The following is a 17,939-nucleotide window of genomic DNA, read 5'->3' on the forward strand; positions in this document are numbered from 1 at the left end:
AATTTCAGAACCTTCTGCATCCCTGTGGTTAAATCGCCTTTAAAATGAGTTGTGCCATCACCGTCAGTTCTGGTGCTCCCTCCCACCTTCAGTTTTTATTCCTGAAATCCCCTTTCCCTCCCTATTACCCACTTCTCACCCCCACATCCCCTATCAACCTTTGTATCAGTTATTATCACTATGCACCCACTCCTCCTGTGTACCACAATCTGGAAACTCAACAGAATCATTAAAAACAAAATCTAAATAAGGTGGTAAGGATAAAATAATATAAATATAATATAATAATATAAATATAATATAATAATATAAATAATATAAAGACCAAAATACAAATAATAAGCAATCAACATTCAAAAAGTCAGGTAAGAAATTTCTCTCATGGAACACGTCAGAGATACTTGCACCCAGAACGAATTCAGGTCGGGTTCATAGGGAGGTCAAGTGGCCAATAATCAGGTTTGAAGATTGTGTTTCTACCTGGTTTCTAAGTGCTCTTACTGCTCCTGGTTAGGGCATCATATTTTGAGAACCAATACCCAGAGAGAGAGAGAGATTAAGAAAGAGGAAATGGCAAGTGAGTGAAGAAAAGTTTGTCTCCTCATGATTTCCCTCACCCTACTCAGTCCCCTTACTCAGACCCACCCCGGCCTGGCCCATAATGACGCACAGGTGGCCTCTTCATCTGTCTGCCCCTGCCAGGAGACTTCTTCAGAGGCTCTTAGAGCCAAAGTCAAACACCTCATCTGGAAGGGTGCCTCTGAGGGGTGGGGGCTAACCCATAGTTAATGATTGACAGACAAGCGTTACACCATGCTTTGGGGTTGGACTGGTTATAGAGTAATTCATCCTGAAGCTAATCTCCAGCAGATATCATGTGATTAATTCTTTCCTTTCTCATGCACCGTCCTGTTGCTTCAAGGGTTTGTCTTCTTCTGAAACTGCTCTCAATAAATTGTGTGGGCATCAGGTTCTATTGACAGTTGTCCGAGCCCAAGTCAAGAATTGTTCGTGACACTTCAGGAGCAAGGCTAATGTGTTCTGGCTTGGCTATTCTTTCCCAGATGTGTTGGCAATCCATTTCTAGAACTGACATAAGTACTCCTGAAAGTCCAGGACCGCCAGTGACCACACATCCCACAGGGAGGGGAGTGGTGACATTCACAGATAGCCGCGTGGAGGAGCCTGGGGCGCAGTCTCAACTTCTTCACTGAGCTGCAAGGCAAATCTGGGAATGGGCAATTAGAAAGGATCTGAATCTTGGTGATTTGTGCTTAAAACGTGCACACCCAGCCCTGGGCTGCTCCTCAAAGGCTTTGCACCGATCAGTGGAATTCTAGTGATTCTAGATGCCTGGCATTTTTTTGTTTTGTTCTGTTTGCTTTAGGGCAGTGAGTTTTTGTGAAGATGCCTGTGAGTTCCGGTTTACTGATTTGCAGGATTAACAAAGAAAACCAAACTCACTGCCATCAAGGTGGTAACGACTCACATTGACCCCATAGGACAGGGTAGAATTGCCCCAGTGGGTGTCTGTGACAGTAGAACACCTCACTTTTTCTCTCACAGAGTGGCTGGTGGTTTCCAATTAGATTCTAGGAACTAGTGACTCAAAGAACAAAAAATAGTGAAAATAGTACCAATAAAATTAATGATTATATTCCATGAAAGCTGTGTTAGGTCGGGGTAGACTAGAGAAACAATTCATAGACACTCATGTGTATAGGAAAGAGCTTCGTATAGAAGAGCAATTGAATATTGAGAAAATACCCCAGCCCCGTCCAGATCAAGTCCATAAGTCTGATATTAGACCATGTGTTCGATACCAATCTATAAAGTCCTCTTTTGACTCAAGAAACACATGCAATGACACCGAATGCAGGCAGGAAGATCACAGGCCAGTGGGTGCAAAGTCTTGTGGATCCAGTGGAGATAGAAGTATCTCAGCACTGGTAGGGGTCTCCACCTGGCTCCTCCAGTTCCCAGGGCATGGGGTCTATCAGCATACTGCTCCCCGTCTATCTGGGAGTGAGCAGAGACAGAGAAGTGACTCCTGCCTCCAAGGAGGAAACATAGGAATTCCCAGAATCCTCAGGGGGAAAGCCATGCCCACACAGAGGCCTCATTGGCTATAACCCGATTGAGAGACTAGACTCCACCCCTTCACACTTAATCCTCTCAAGCCCCAAATTGACACCCGATTATCTAACAACCACAATAGCCATTACTATCACTATCATTATTGCTACAAGTAGTAAAGTTGTAACTACTCTAACAGACCTGGTGTGACTTCCCTTCAATATTGTGGTCTCTTATAGGGATTGGTAAGGAGGGAAGATGTGAACAACCTTATCTCTCGGTCCGCCCTGTAAAGACCATCAGTATTATTGACTGCAGTTGATCAAGTCATGAAGGTTGTCACGATGACTCTCCTTCCGTTACCTTCACCTCCAATGGTAAGTAGTTCTGGATAGAAAACTTCATTTCCCTGATTTTGGCTGTTCCCAGAACAATAGTGCCTGCTTTTCGTTCAAGGACAGCACCAGAAGAGTATGTTGTCATTCTGAAATGCCGCTGAATTCATTTTTGACTCCTGGTGTACAACGGAATCAAATGATGCCCTGCACCAGTTCACAATTCTTTGCTATGTTTGACCCTTCCTTGCGGCCACTGTGTCATTCCATCTCACTAAGGTTCTTTCTGGTTTTCATTGGCCCTCCGTTTTACCTAAGATGGCTTCCTTCTTCCAGGGACTGGTCCCTTCTGACAGAGAGCGAGAGAAAGAGATAGAGAAAGTCTCCCGTCTTTGCTTCTAAGGAGCATCCTGGCTGTACTTCCTCCAAGACAGCTTTGTACATAGAGGGTTCTTCGTCATTCTGTGGCTATGTCTTTGTCAGTCACACTTGCCATCATTCCCTTCTCTTCAGATTTGAGTTCCAAGTTGGAGTAGAATTTGGAACTGTGATTATCCGTTATAATCAAATATTTTAAACCTAAATTCAGAGCATGAGCTCGGTGTACCACGAAGATGCCAAAACGTAGATGTCGAACAGAGAAAATACAGGTAGGAATCCAAGAGAAGCTGGGTGAGCCAAGTGCTGTGCCTGACCCTTCTGTAATCCCTCCATGGCCTTCACATCTGCATAATTGTGTCAATTCTGACCCACAGAACCTAGTAAAAGCTTTCGGGAAGAGCCAAATCCCAGGGTGTGTGGCTTTTTGCTTCTCTCTCCTAGATTTTAAGTTCAAGACAAAACAATACCTTGTTTTCAAGACATTTTCCATTTCTCCTATGTGTCTACCACCTAGGAATTATAGGATCTCTATAGTTACTTTGCTGGCTCTTCTGTGTCTGCTTTAGTTTGTCAATACTCATGTTGATATAAAAAGATCAAATCAGGGATCACGTTTTAGATGCACAACAGGATTATGCTCCATACAATTGTGCCCATACAGGAACTGTACATAGGCCAGAAGGCAACCATTCAAACAGAGTAAGGGGATACTGCATGGTTTCAAATCAGGAAAAGGGTGTGGTCAGGTTATATCATTTACCCATATTCATTCAGTTTGTGTGTTGGGCCAATAATCTGAGAAGCTGGACTATATGAAGTAGAATAAGGCATCCGGATTAGAGCAAGACTCTTAACAGCCTGCAATATGCAGATGATGCAATCTTGCTTGATGAATATGAAGAACACTGGAACTACCTACTACTAACGATCAAAGACTAACGATTTTAGTATGGACTGTACCTTCACATAAAGGAAACAAATGTCTTCAAACCAGCAGTAATAAGCAAGATCATGCTTCATAAAGAATAGACTGAAATTGCCAAAGATTTTATTTTATTTGGATTCATTGGCAAGGTTCGTGAAAGTCCTTTGATTACTGTATATATGCATGGATAAGCCGAGTTTCCCAGCACATTTTTAATGTGGTTTTTGTGGTAAAATTAGGCACCTCGGCTGATATTCGGGTCAGTTTATACTTGAGTATATACAGTATTGGATAAGGAATTTTTAAAATCTTTCTAGTTCTGTGTGTTTTCTGATTTTAGCAGTATGGGTTAATTAATTTAATAAGCAGAGATGTGTGATTTTGTTAAGAATGAGAGCTAAGGATTCTTCTTCTGTAGAGCCGTTTCAGGAGACCTGAGTGCGAAGTTATAGAAGGATCTTAATTCTAAGAGGTCTGGACTCACTGTCCCAGCAGTGCCATGAGCACCCAGGCCCAGCCAGTGGTACTGGCTACTGCTTTTGGGTGGACCAGAGAGGACACTAAAGATCTTTTGAGAAAAACAAAACAAAAACTGATTAAGTTAGGTGGTCAAGAGATGAAGGACAAAGCGAAAGCAGAAGGAGTATGACTCCAGGTGTTAACATGGGGTTAGGAAAACAGCAGACTGATGATCCCAGCTGTGGCAGATGTATTATTATTGGAGACAGTGATAAGAATGGCCCCAAAGTTGGAGAGATCCAGGGTGAGAGGAGACAGCCCACCATCCAGAGTAAAGGGACATCCCTGCCCAGGTGCCATGACCTGAATGCACTAAGGGACAGGCACCAGGGAAGATTCTGGTAGGGTCCGACCGAGAGGGGCTTTGGGACCCACCATCATGGATATGCCCCTTCATTCATGTGAGGTGAGGTTTCTGCTCTCACTCTGCCTTCAGAGGTTCTATAGGAGGACTACTGGGTATCAGGGATGAAGAGAAAAGAGGAGTGTCACAGTGCATGACTAATTTTTCTGAAGCCGACCTAGACTATCTTGTTACCAGTTCATGCTTCCTGTAAACCTTCAGGATGGTGTAAGGATAGACGTCAGCCATCTGAGTATGGCCTTTGTGGAATAATGCGGTCATCTGAAAAGGGCTTGGTGGTTCGGACCCACCAGCTGCTCTGTGTTGGGAAGAGGTGGCCGCCAGCTACAGTAATGAGTTACAGACTTGGGACCCCGTGGAGCAGTTCTGCACTGTCACGTAGAACGGGATGAGTTACAATGGATTCCATGACAGCCGTTTGTTTCAGTTGGGGTGGGGATGGGAGGAGGCAATCTAAGTCATCCACCTAAAAGGAGGATTGTCTTTTGGAAGAGGTCCCAAAAAAAAGATGGATAATTTGTGAAGAGCGAGTTGGGGAGCTATGTTTCCCACCCTTAATTCGTCAAACACATACATGGGTGCTTTGGTAGTATAAGGTGGTTTGGTCAGATACAGACAGAGTTACAAGGCATATGGGGTAAAGACAAATTCCTAGCAAGTCCTTCAGGTGGAAGCCAGTTGCCACTCTCTGGCTTTTGCTACTGGTCTTCGAACTGCTTCAGGTACTGGATGATGTCTTCCCTGACTGCGCTGACTGGAGCCCGGTGATACCAGCGCATGACAGGGACTCCATCAGGCCCCACCAGGAACTTCTCAAAGTTCCAGCGGATGTCATGGACCTTCATGATTTCCCAAAAAAGTTGACTTGATGAACCCAAAATCTCAGAGGGAGGAGGGCAGGAATTCTGGAGCAGAGAGATAAAAAAATAAAAGGATAAGTTTATTTCTGCTTCTGTCAGGTCCCCATCTCTAGGTGGTCTTATTCACCATCATATATTTCAATAAACTCATGTTAGTGACCTGATATGCCTCCCATCAACCACAGACTTTTCTATGAATCGTCACCAATATAACTACCACTCAAACAACCCAGAGTTATGCCACACGATGCTAAACAGAAGTCATTTCTCTTAGTTTTGTCTCCTATTTCCATAATTGCATTGAGGTGCTTAAAAAAAAAGAATATGTAATTTGTCTAGCTTTAGTTTCGTTAACCAAAACATAATGGCATGTAGTTATTTTCAGTATGGAACTTTAGAGACCAGTAATAGTTCAAGATACACATATACACACTTGAGATTAATGTAAAACCACCAAAAGCAAACATTTTAAAAAGAAAATTCAATTAAAAATCATAAAATTGCTGGTATCATCATTTTGAACAAAATTGTCTATATTTCATGGGTTAGCCTAATATTCAAATAAATAATGGTATTTTATGTTAAAAATGAAAGCCTTATATAATAAAAACAACACTCCCAGCTTTGCCATTTTTTTCTCAAGAGTTTATCATACAAACATTACATGTTTCTGTTGCTAGAAGTCAGAGTCCCAAAATATTGGTCGCATGACCCCTAAACTTATTTGAAAATCGCTCTCCCTCCAAGGAGTCCACTACTTTCATATATCCTAGCCTAACCAAGCCATGTCAGAATTGTGTACACTCACCTTTAAGAAAGTATAAACCTTCTGTTCACTTTCTCCATTCACATCTCCCTTTTCAAAGAGCTGGAAATTGGGGACAAAGCCACCACCTGGACGCACATACCTGTAATAAACCCAAGTATTCCCTGAAAGATCCAAATTAAGACCAAACCAAACTAACTGCCATTGAGTTGACACAGTTACCTCTGGGTAGACATGCCCCTTGTGAGTTTACAAGAAACTACATAGGAGCAACTGCTGGTTTCAAACTGCCAACCTTGAGGTTAGCAGCCCAATGGATAACCACGATCCCACCAGGGCTCCTCAAATTAAGATAAGACCATATAATTATGACTACCACAACTTTGTCCCCCCCCCAAAAAAAAAAAATGGAAATGAGACAAAGGGAGAGAGGAGTGAGAGAGAAGGTGAAACAAAAGAGGTTTCTGGGTATGCGGGCTTCATGTGTTTGGTTTCATGGAGCCAATAGCGATTGCTAAGAAAGTTGGGAGGTTTCTGTTATTTGACTTTAAATATAGTGAATGGAAATGGACCTTCTCTCCTCTTTCATGAGTCTCCTCATGACCCATTCTGTCTCCTATATTCCATCCTTTCCCCTAACCTCCCAACTCTAGATCCAGCTTCTCTGTGCTTCCTTTCCACTAGATCTTTTCCTGGTCTTATACCATCAAGTAATTCAAAATTTGTGAGAATACTTTCAGCATTGCCACAAAGGCAAGAAATAGCTTAAAGCATCAAGGGAATGCCCTTGAACCCATTAATCTACCATCCATACCAGAAGTTTCCAGAAGGAAAGGGCCTCTGGCAGAGTTTCAGGTGGGCACTCACTTGAGTCCATTAAGGATCTCTGAGTTCTTTCCCGGTTCTTGTTTTCCAAATTGGTTGCAGGGAAAGCCCAACAGAACAAGACCAGAAGACTTCAGTTCCTCTTGGAGTGCATTCAGTTCTGCAGGCAGAGAAAGAAGAGTGTGGGGAGCTTGACCAGTATCCCCACTTGGATCAGAAAAGCATCATTGGATTTTTCCATCTATCACACAAAGAAACCGAGTTTTATCAAGGGACATGTTTAAGGTTACAGATGAAGTAGTTAGTTTATTGTACCAAGCTGGCCAATAAACACATGAAGAGTTAATTGAAGGGCAGAGAGATAAATGGCTCAGTGAGCCTCGCCTTTCTAGTTCTCGGCTCTCTTGCTTTCCGATGGTCGGACCGGGGTGCAACTGCCTTAGCCGCCAGTTCCCTGCTTCAGCTGGCAAGGCTCTCTTCATGCAAGACATCCATGAGGAGAAGCCGCATGGACCTACCCTGATGCAGCCCTGGGTGCTGGAACAGCCGTGTGGAGACCCCTGCCAGCGCTGAGATGTTTACACATTCACTGACATGACTTTCTTCTTGCAGTTGGCATCAGAGTGTGTGTTTCATGAGATGGAAGAGGACTTTGTGGATTGGTGTTGGACATATGGGTTAATGTTGGACTTGTGGGCTTGGGTAGCACTGGGTTGGGGTGTTTTCTTGATGCACACTTAACCTTCATATAAAACTCTCTCTTATATATGAATTTCTGTGAATTTGTTTCTTTAAAGTACTCAGACTAACACACAGATATTTGTTTTGTTGCTACCCCCTGTCCCAACTCTGTGCCTTAATGGCCTATCTTGAGATTATGCGGGCATTCCAGTCACATTCCAGGAATACCTAGGAATCAGAGACATTCCAAACATAGTTCAGAGTACTCCCTTCTCTTTGATCAATTCCACTGACCTAATTGGTGTCCCTGGAAGAGGACATCGTGCTTGATAAAACGCCAGTGAAAAGAGGAAGATTCTCATCGAGCTAGATTGCCATCGTGGCTGCAGCCCTGAGCTCAACCAGAACAAGTGGAAGGGTGGTGCCGGACTGGGGCGTGTTCCTTCCATTGTACACAAGGTTGCTAGAAGTGGGGTCCTAGTCAACAGCATCTACCAACAACTGACCCCAGGTTCCTTGAAATTCTCACCAGGATCACAGGGCACAAAGGAATTCTCTTATCACTGTCTGGGAAACCATCTTAACTTGTGTGCCAGGCTAATACTATCATTACCACCTTGATAACTTTCAGGTCATCTTTATTAGTCCCCTTGATGAGCCTCCGATAGCACCATGTCTTCTCAGCTCTACCTCCGGGCATCTCCTTTAGGAATTGGTTCTTAAGTGGAAAGTGGTTTTCTATTTTTTACATATTTTCTCAGTTATTATTCACACTCATCTTCCTCTTTCGTAATTAAGCATATGTTCTTCTAGAGCAGAAATGGAGGATCTGGGCGGAGCAAATGATTAGAAGTCTTGCTTTATTCCTCTTTATGTGTAGAATATAGCCAATCACAGAAGGGCCCCCATTTCCTGACAGCATCCATCCCAGATAACAACTCCAATTCCTTGACCCCTTCACCAAAGAGCTTACTATGAGCCCAGTTCTCTTAATAAGTTATAACACCTTTCTTCGGAGTCCTATGATTCTCCAAATATGTATATTCTCCCACGTGGAGATCTATAAACTCCAAGATTGTTTGACGACATGTGTGTTCCTCATGGCCTTCGTTTAGTTCGATCTTTGGGAGAGTCTTAGTTCTCAAGTATGCAGATAATTCTCATGGCACTCTAAGGAGCTTAGCAGTGGTGTGACTTAGGAATTGGAATCGTGTGGTTACCTATTTGCCCATAATGCCCGAAAGAAAGCATTAGCAAAATGTTCTGGAATTCGACTATGATTGTCTGGCAAAGCTAGTTCTAAAAGAATTGAAACATGAGTTCTTACCAAGATACTGAGCTGTCAGGCCTCAGTAGGTGGCCACGTTGACAAAGAGCAGGTGCTTGCCCATGTACTGCTTAAACTGGACATATTCCTCCCCTCCGATCGTGAGGGCTCCGTACTCATAGACGGTGCCTGTCACCCCTTCATAGCACTCCGTCTGAAGTGGAAGCAAAGCAGTCATGATGGAGCAATCATAAAATAAACAAGAATTCCCAACATCTGTAAACTTTTCTTTTCCATGTGTCCTTCGATTTTCTTTTTTAAAAAAATCGTTTTATTAGGGGCTCATACAAGTCTTATCACAGTCCATTCATACATCAATTGTGTAAAGCACATTTGTACATTCATTGCCCTCATCATTCTCAAAACATTTGCTCTCCACTTACGCCCCTGGCATCAGGTCCTCTTTTTCGCCTCCCTCTCCGCTCCCCCCTCTCTCATGAACCCTTGATAATTTATCATTTATTTTGTCATATCTTGCCCTGTCCGATGTCTCCTTTCACCCTCTTTTCTGTTGTCCGTCCCCCAGGGAGGAGGTCACATGTAGATCCTTTTAATCAGTTCCATCTGTAAACTTTTCTAAAAATACTCAAAGACCTTTAATTGAACAAATTCAATCCCTGATAATCAAGGAGACCTTTACATGTTAAATTGTAATATTTAGAGTCGAGTTTCATGCCACTACTTGAATTTATGTTATTTCATGGTGTGTGTGCGCACACGTGTATGTGTGTGAAGCACTTCATGATGCTTTTCCCAATTCTGGAAGATTAATTCAACTCACTTCCATTCTGAGATTGTGCCCCCATGCCTCCATCCTTAATCCCAGTTCTAGCCATCCATCCCTTCTCAAATATTCTTAACAGATGTTTATGGAGTTTCTCATAATAGAAAGCAATTCTACATAAATTTATATACTCATGCACCTCTTCTGGATCCCGCTGAATAGCCTTTCTGGCATTTTGCCTAGGGGGTGCAAATGTTTACCTAGACCCGTCTTCTCATTCCTGAGGTGTGGAGAAAGAAAGCAGGCTGTTCATGAATTGGGATTTATGATTTTTAAAGGAAATTTCCTAATGAAAAGCATTTCGAGGCTAAAAGACAGAGTTTAGAGATGAGCAAAGTCAGAAATTTAACTCAAACCTGAGCTACATGGGTCTTTGTCCATCAAGCTCTGACCACATGGAGGAAGGGATCTCCTGTACATGAATGTCTATGGTGAGCGTGAGGCCAGGAGGTCTTTTATCAGCTATTAAGGCAGTCATTTCTGACAACAAGACACCAGGCTCCTCTTCAGGCCCTTTTCCTGAGTGTTCCTACATCCACACACACCTAAGCACACACATTAGTCCATACATTTGGGTACATTAGCCTAAGGAACCCCCTCAAAGGCTAGCCATTTAAGTACCTGTATTTTTGCCAGATTTGCTCTGTGTTAAACAATTTCTAGCAACGTGCCTTTCTTGCTACTGCAATGGCAAGTCCTAGGGAAACTAAACCTGGGAAATGCAATGCAGGCTCTCAGGGCAATTGCAAGCTCAAAGAGCTCCGTTTTCCTATCGTGTCACTACATTCTTCACTTCTGCTGCAGTCTGCTTAGGAGTGCTTGCAGAGGTCAGGATAGCTTCAAATACAACATATCGTCGGGTGATTTTCTACACCTAAAGGCCACACCCAGCCGGGCAATAGTGAAACCTTCAAACCTGGAGATTCGCTTCCGAGGCTGCTTCTCCCCATCCCCTGCACCCCAAGAAGAGGGAGAGACTTTTTGACAGGGACCAATTGTTGATAGCACGCATCCTCTTCTTCTTCATGTGAACCCAGGAATAAAGCTGCAAGTGTGGCCCGAGACCTCAGACGTCGGGATAATGTGAGAAATGCCCGATCCTGAGCCCCACTTTAGAGCTATGGACCGGAATCACGTGGAGTTGGGCCCGGGGATCTTCCCTCTAACAAGTTCTTTGCATGACTCACACGCAAGCTAAGGTCTGAGTTGTTCTGCACTGTAAGTTAGATGTTATTTTCCACAAGAGAAAGAACCCAATAGGAGACACGTGACTGGTGTGAGGCCACAGGGAGCCTCAAGTTCTTAATGAATTTATCTGACTTTAAAGTTAGCCCTTGTCTCCTCACATCATCTCTGTCAGCCTGAACTCCCAATCCCACCCCATAAGCCTCCAGATCTATACATGCATCTTTCACAGGGAATGCTGGCCCCCAAGGGGGGTGGGGGGGGCACCTTGACCGACCTAAGAGCACCCTCCCTTCCTCAGATGGAAGCCTTGTCTTTGTCGGATCTCCACTGGAATTGCCATTAACCTGGTGTAGCCTGTTGTTTCCGGGAGGGGGGATAAAAGGCCAAACACAAACAAGAAACCTCTCTCCCTGACACCTCCTGGCTTCTGACTTGGGCAGCCTCTACGGGAGAGACCAGGTCCCACTTCTTAACCTACTTGCCTGTCATGTCCCACCCAATTTCCCCCAGACCTTCCTAGCTGCCCATGAGATTAGTTGGAGATAAGTTTGGAGGGCCTGGCTCTGGGCTATCAGGCGGCCCCCAGGGGGAAAGGGACCCGGAGTGCATGCTTTGTTCCTGGTGCACACAGGCCTCGATGAGCCCCAGGTGCAGAAGAAACAGGTAAGCGAGGGGCAATGTGGAAGAGCCCAGACACCAACGCAGAAGTTCCAAAGATGAGCTGGGCAGGCAGATCCGGGCCTCAGAAGAGGGGAGGAGAGAATTTCTTGCTCTCTGATGGCCAAGCTAGTCCTTGGGGCGGGGAGACCCTCCAGTGTCGCCGTCTACCTGCGGTGCCGCCCTCCCACCCCACCGGCCCCCTTCCCCAGATGGACACTCGCCTTTGTCTTCAGGTTTGGGTTCGGCTGGACGCAGCCCACCAGGAGCCACGGGAAAAGAGCCCAAAAAGACCGGGTCATGGCTCGCATTCTGAGGTCCTAGGAGTCAGCGTCCCCGGGATTCTCAGCTACTTTTAAGCCCCAGGCAGGGACTGGTTTGACAACTCGCCCTCCAATCACATAGCAGCGCGTTCGTCCCAACCTCTCCCTGCTCCAGTGGGGGGGGGTGGGGGGGAGGGTGCGCTGCCGCAGGGCATGTGGGAGGTGGGGCCAGAGTGTTTTCTAGAGCAGGGGTTCTCCACCTTCCTCACCCTGCTATCCTTTCATAGGGTTCCTCATGTGGTGGGGACCACCACCCCCAAACCATAAAATTATTTTCGTTGCTACTTCATCACTGTCATTTTGCTACCGTTAGGAATCGTAATGTAAATATCTGATAGGCAGGATGTATTTGCATTGTTACACATTGAACATAATGAAATATAACTGAAGCATAGTGATTAATCACAAAACAATATGCAATTACATATTGTGAAATAGTTATGTGTTTTCCGATGATCTTAGGCCATCCCTGTGAAAGGGTCTTTTGACCCCCACCAAAGGGGTCGCGACCCACAGGTTGAGAACCCATGTTCTAGAGGGTCAGAGTGGACGTGTCATTCTGGAGAACCTGAGATTCTTGAAAACCTGGTATTCTTCCTAAAGTTTCCAGTATCCCTGTGTTATAAAAGAGTCAGAAGAAAACTGACGCTGTGTGAATTACGTCCTCCATCTAAAGAAAGACAAAAGAGTCAGGTGCTTAGTGCGCCCCAAAGCAAGCCCGTTTTGGCCCAGTCGACCCCTTCTCAGGGCGACCTTACAAGACAAAGGACAACTGCCCCATAAGATTCCCAAGGTGGAAAATCGAGGAGATCCAACTGACATCTTTGCCTTGCAGAGAACTGCCTGCCTTGTGCTTAGCTGGGAGTTTGAGCGCTTTAACCTGAGCAGCACCAGGTCTCCCTGCTTTTGACAGCAGATCGGCTAAAAGACTGGAAGAAAACAGAGAGATTCCCTGGTGAACTGGATGATTAAACTATAGAAAAGCATTTCCCAGTAAAGACTTAAAGAAAAGAAAACAGATGGGAGCTGAAGGCACAGGGAATCCAGGGTGGACGATACCTTTAGGACCAGGGGTGTGAGGGGCGATGCTGGGAGAGTGGAGGGTGAGTGGGTTGGAAAGGGGGAACTGATTAAAAGGATCCACATGTGACCTCCTCCCTGGGAGATGGACGGCAGAGAAGGGGGGGAAGGGAGACTCCGGATAGGGTGAGATATGACAAAATAACTATCTATAAATTATCAAGGGCTCATAAGGGAGGGGGAGTGGGGAGGGAGGGGAACAAAAAAAGAGGACCTGATGCAAAGGGCTTAAGTGGAGAGCAAATGCTTTGAGAATGATTAGGGCAGGGAATGTACGGATGTGCTTTATACAATTGATGTAAGTATATGTATGGATTGTGATGAGAGTTGTATGAGCCCCTAATAAAATGTAAAAAAAAAAAGAAAGAAAGAAAACAGAATTCTTTGTGTGTTTGGCTGAATTTCTGGTGAGGTCATGCTATATTTTTTCCAATTTTATTTTATTTTTTATTTTAATAAATCATTTTAGTGGGGGCTCTTATAGGTCTTATGACAATCTATACATCAATTATCCCAAGCACCTTTGTATCTATATTGCCATCATCATTTCCAAAACATTTTCTTTCTACTTGAGCCCTTGGTATCAGCGTCTCTTTTTACCACTTCCTCCCCACCCTCGTGAAACTTTGATAATTTATAAATTATTTTTATTCTCATATTAGCTAGGACACTCTTTACACAAAATAAACAGTATACTCAGATTATAAGTTAGTAAGAAAACCTCTTAACTTCTGGAGGTCCCTGGGAGGGAAGAGAAGGACCGATTCTTTACTTCTCTGATGGTATCATAGAATAAGTTAAAACTGTCATAACTCACCAGCAACTTTCAACAATAGCCTCACAGTCTTTGCCAATGCTTTGCAACTAGAACAGAGTGGCGAAATGGAGGCCTAGGGAGAGGATTGTGGGAAATTCTAGTCTTCCGACATGAAGTTTACCTCTCCATGCTGGTCGTCTATGCAGAATGTGGGTGAGCACTCACTCTGTGAGGGACAGTAGAGGATCTCTGTCAGGAAACTGATCATGTGATCTTGGAAGTCTTCCTCTCTCTCATGCCTACACTTATTGGAAAACCGATTTCTAAAATGGCAAAATCAGCATGGAAAGCAGTTTGGTAAATAGAGAATTGTCCCACGAGCCAGCAATTTCATTCCTAAGCACATTCCCCAAAGAATGGGAAGCAGGAGCACAGGCAAACATTTGTCCACCCATGTTCATTGCGGTACTCTTCATAAAGGACCAAATATAGAAACAGTTAAGTGCTCATTCATGAATGAGTGGATAAGCAAAATGTGATATGTACATATAGTGGAATATTATTCAGCTGTAACAATCAAGTACATCCTGAGACTACAATATGACTGAAATTTGAACATATGCTGAGTCAGTCACAAAGGAACAAATATTATAAATTCCTACTTGAGGTACTTCCTAGGATGGGCCAATGTATAGAGATCAGAGTAGACTAGAGGTTGTGGGGGATGGGGTGGACAAGAGGGAAGGGTAAAGGGATACTCACTGCTTGGGGGACATTGCGCTTTTTTAAAGAAGGATGTGAAAATTTGAAAAGAGATCATGGTGATGCTTGGACAACGTGATAGACATTGCAAATGTCACTGCATTTGAATTGTACATGTGATGATGAGAAGGCAGACGATGTGTTACTTTTTTTTTTTTTACAAGGCTGAAAAAAAATCTCTTTATTGTGAGTTGGGTGAAGGTTTACAGAATACATCTGTTTTCCATTTGACAGTTCACACATATTTTGCTTCATGATATTGACTGCAATCTGCTCAACGTAATATCACTTATCGCACTTCCTCCTTGTATTTCCTGTTTCCATTCCCCCTTCTTTCCTGACCCTTCTGAACTTTATCTTTGAATAAATTATATCCTTTTGATTCAAAGAGTTGATTAGTGTTACTTTTTACCTTATAGATCTACCTATTGTTTGGCTGAAGATTGAGCCAAGGGAGTGAGTTCAGTTCCAGATCTGAAGGTGCCTAAGGACAACAGTCTTGTGGGTTCCAAGAATCTCTCTCTGAGCAATACCACTGAACATTTAAAATAAGTTTAAACTTTGTTGCACATATTTCTCCTATTCTTTTTTTTTTTTAGACGATGTGTTACATACACATGTACTAGACACACAGAAAGAGAGAGAGAGAGAGATTTTCACTTCTGCCTACTGCTTCCTGGTTTAAATGTCTGTAAGTATTCGGAGGAAGTTTTAAGGGATCTAGGTAAGAATGGTGTTTGAGAGAATGCCAGATGTGGGAACAGATTGTCTTAAGATGAACACAAAGTCTCGGCACATGGAGACATTGGTGCTAAATCCTCTGATCATACAGGAGCTATCCCTAGCTTCCGTGTAACAGAGTATATTTAGGGGACAGTCTGAACCCTATTTCCTTCTTCAAGTAAAATATGATCATCACCTGTGGTTTAGGCAAGGCCCCGTAGAAAGGTGCTGACAGTTCAGCCCAAGGATGCACCCCATGGTTTGATCTTCACCTGAGATAAGGTAGATGCTTTTCCCCTCCTTCCCTGGGAAACTGCTGAAACACAGCGTTCTTCAGGAGATCAGCTGTACTCCCTTATTCCCGACTTTGTCTTCCCTTCTGCGCCACAGAGTAATTGGCTAACATATTAATGTTTCTTTGTTTGCCTTCAGATCATTGTTAAAGAGACTCTTTGTGTGGAAACCTGTCACCAAGTGCAGGGTACTGAGAAGAGCAGTACAAAAACCTACCTCAAATAAGGACCTGGGTCTCAGAGTCTCTTCTTCTTGAGCCTCCTGCTTCCCAACTTCTTTACTTGTCTTTCTTTTGTCTCTGCAACCATGCCCTTTTGTCCCTGGTCAATTTGTGAGCTGTCTCTCACATCCTGAGACCTTCTTTTGAGAGCAAATCATCCAACAAGCATGCCACATTGAATATACTAGTGAACTAGTGTTGTGGATTTAATTTTGCCCCCCAAAATGTATATCAATTTGCTAAGCCATGATTTTTCAGGGTTATGTCATCATCCTCCATTTTGTGATCTGATGTAATTATCCTATCTGTTGTAAATCCTAACATCTATGATGTTAATAAGGCAGAATTAGGGGCAATTATATTGAGGCAGGATGAAATCTACAGTATTAGGTTGTATGAATGGGTTTCAAAAAAATGTATAGTCCATTATGCTGAGTGATGTTAATCATGCTTCCTTTTTGTCACTCTTAAAAGGAAAAATATTGTGTGAGACCATTTTTATAAAAGAAAAAAATCAAGAAAAAGGTTTTTCATTTCAAAGAAACAGACTTTAATGATTACCATGGGATGGGAGGGAAAAGGAAAGAGCCAATAGGTCAGAGGGTAAGCCGATATTAGCAAAGGTGAGGGATAATATTCTGCAAACAAAAGACAATTGGAAACGGGAGGGCAGAAGACATCAGATCCAGCTTCTGCACTTTATACACAACATCTCAAGCTGAAAGTACTGAAGAAAAACTGCAACCTGGAGTTTCAATAACGAATGATTCAGTGGGCAAAATATTGAATGATTCAGGAAGCCTCAAAAGAAGATAGAAAAATTACACAGGGTTTCTGTGCTAAAAGGAATTGGTCAATGTACAACCATTTCAAGAAGTAGCCTATGACCAAGAACCAATGAGACTGAAGGAAGAAATCCAAGCTGCACTAAAAGCACTGGCCAAAAAAAAAGGCAAAAAAAAAAGAACTGACAAAAATGAATCTCCTTGAGTTGATAGAATATCAACTGAAATGCTTTAACAAAGTGATGAAGCACTAGAAGCATGCACTAGTCTATGCCAAGAAGATGGACGAGAACTACCTGGTCAGCCAACTGGAAGAGCTGAATGTTTGTGCCCATCCCAAAAACAGAGGACTCAAGTGAATGTGGAGGTTATCGAACAGTATCATTCATATCACATACAAGTAAAATGTTACTGACAATAATTTAAAAACAATTGCAACAACGTGTTAGCAGGAAACTACCAGAAATTCAAATTGCATTCAAAAGAGGATGTAAAGAGAGGGATGGCATCGCTGGTGTCAGATGGATCTTGGCTGAAAGCAGAGAATATCAGAAAGATGTTTACTTGTTTGTTTTTGTTATTTTTAATTGTTTTATTAGGGGCTCATTCAACTCCTATCACAATCCATACATACACCAGTTGTGTAAAGCACATTTGTACATTTATTGCCCTCATCATTCTCAAATCATTTGCTCTCCACCTAAGCCCCTGGCATCAGCTCCCCAATTTTCCCCCTACCTCCCCGCTCCCTCCTCCATCATGATGGATCTTGGCTGAAAGCAGAGAATGTCAGAAAGATGTTTACTTGTGTTTTATTAACTATCCAAAGACATTTGACTCTGGAGATCATGACAAGCTTTGGATAACATTATAAAGGGTAGAAATTCCAGAATACTTCATTGTGCTTGTGTAAAACCTATGTATATGCCAAAAGGCAGTAGTTAGTTAGAACAGAGTATAAGGATAGTGAGTGGTGAGCATCAGATTAGTATCCTTTCACAATCCTTACTCAATATGCATGCTAAGCAAATCATCTGAGAAGATGTACTCTATTAAGAAGAACATGGCAATAGATTGGAGGAGATAGTGTGCATATGACACAGTCTTGTTTGTTGAAAGTGAATAAAACTTGAAACACTTGCCGGTGAAGATCAAAGATCCAACCTTCAGTATGAATTACATGTCAATGTAAAGAAAACAAAAATCCTCACTATTGGAGCAATAGACAGCATCATGACAAATGGGAGGAAAAGAGATTCAAATAGTCAAGGGTTTAATTTGACTTCGATCAACAATTAATGTATATG

At 43.1% G+C, this 17,939-nt stretch overlaps 1 protein-coding gene across 1 annotated transcript; it reads right to left on the reverse strand.

The window, feature by feature from the left end:
• Nucleotides 1–5,298: 5,298 nt before the first annotated feature.
• On the reverse strand, nt 5,299–9,237 carry GPX6 (glutathione peroxidase 6). Its single transcript, XM_075543194.1, has 4 exons — nt 9,060–9,237; nt 7,094–7,211; nt 6,269–6,368; nt 5,299–5,505 (listed from the first exon to the last, which is right to left on the reverse strand). The coding sequence occupies exons 1-4, from the start codon at nt 9,235–9,237 to the stop codon at nt 5,299–5,301; spliced, it is 603 nt and encodes a 200-aa protein (XP_075399309.1).
• Between the last annotated feature and the right edge of the window lie 8,702 nt (nt 9,238–17,939).

Source organism: Tenrec ecaudatus, chromosome 1, assembly GCF_050624435.1.
Source record: "Tenrec ecaudatus isolate mTenEca1 chromosome 1, mTenEca1.hap1, whole genome shotgun sequence".
In the NCBI taxonomy this organism is placed as follows: domain Eukaryota; kingdom Metazoa; phylum Chordata; class Mammalia; order Afrosoricida; family Tenrecidae; genus Tenrec; species Tenrec ecaudatus.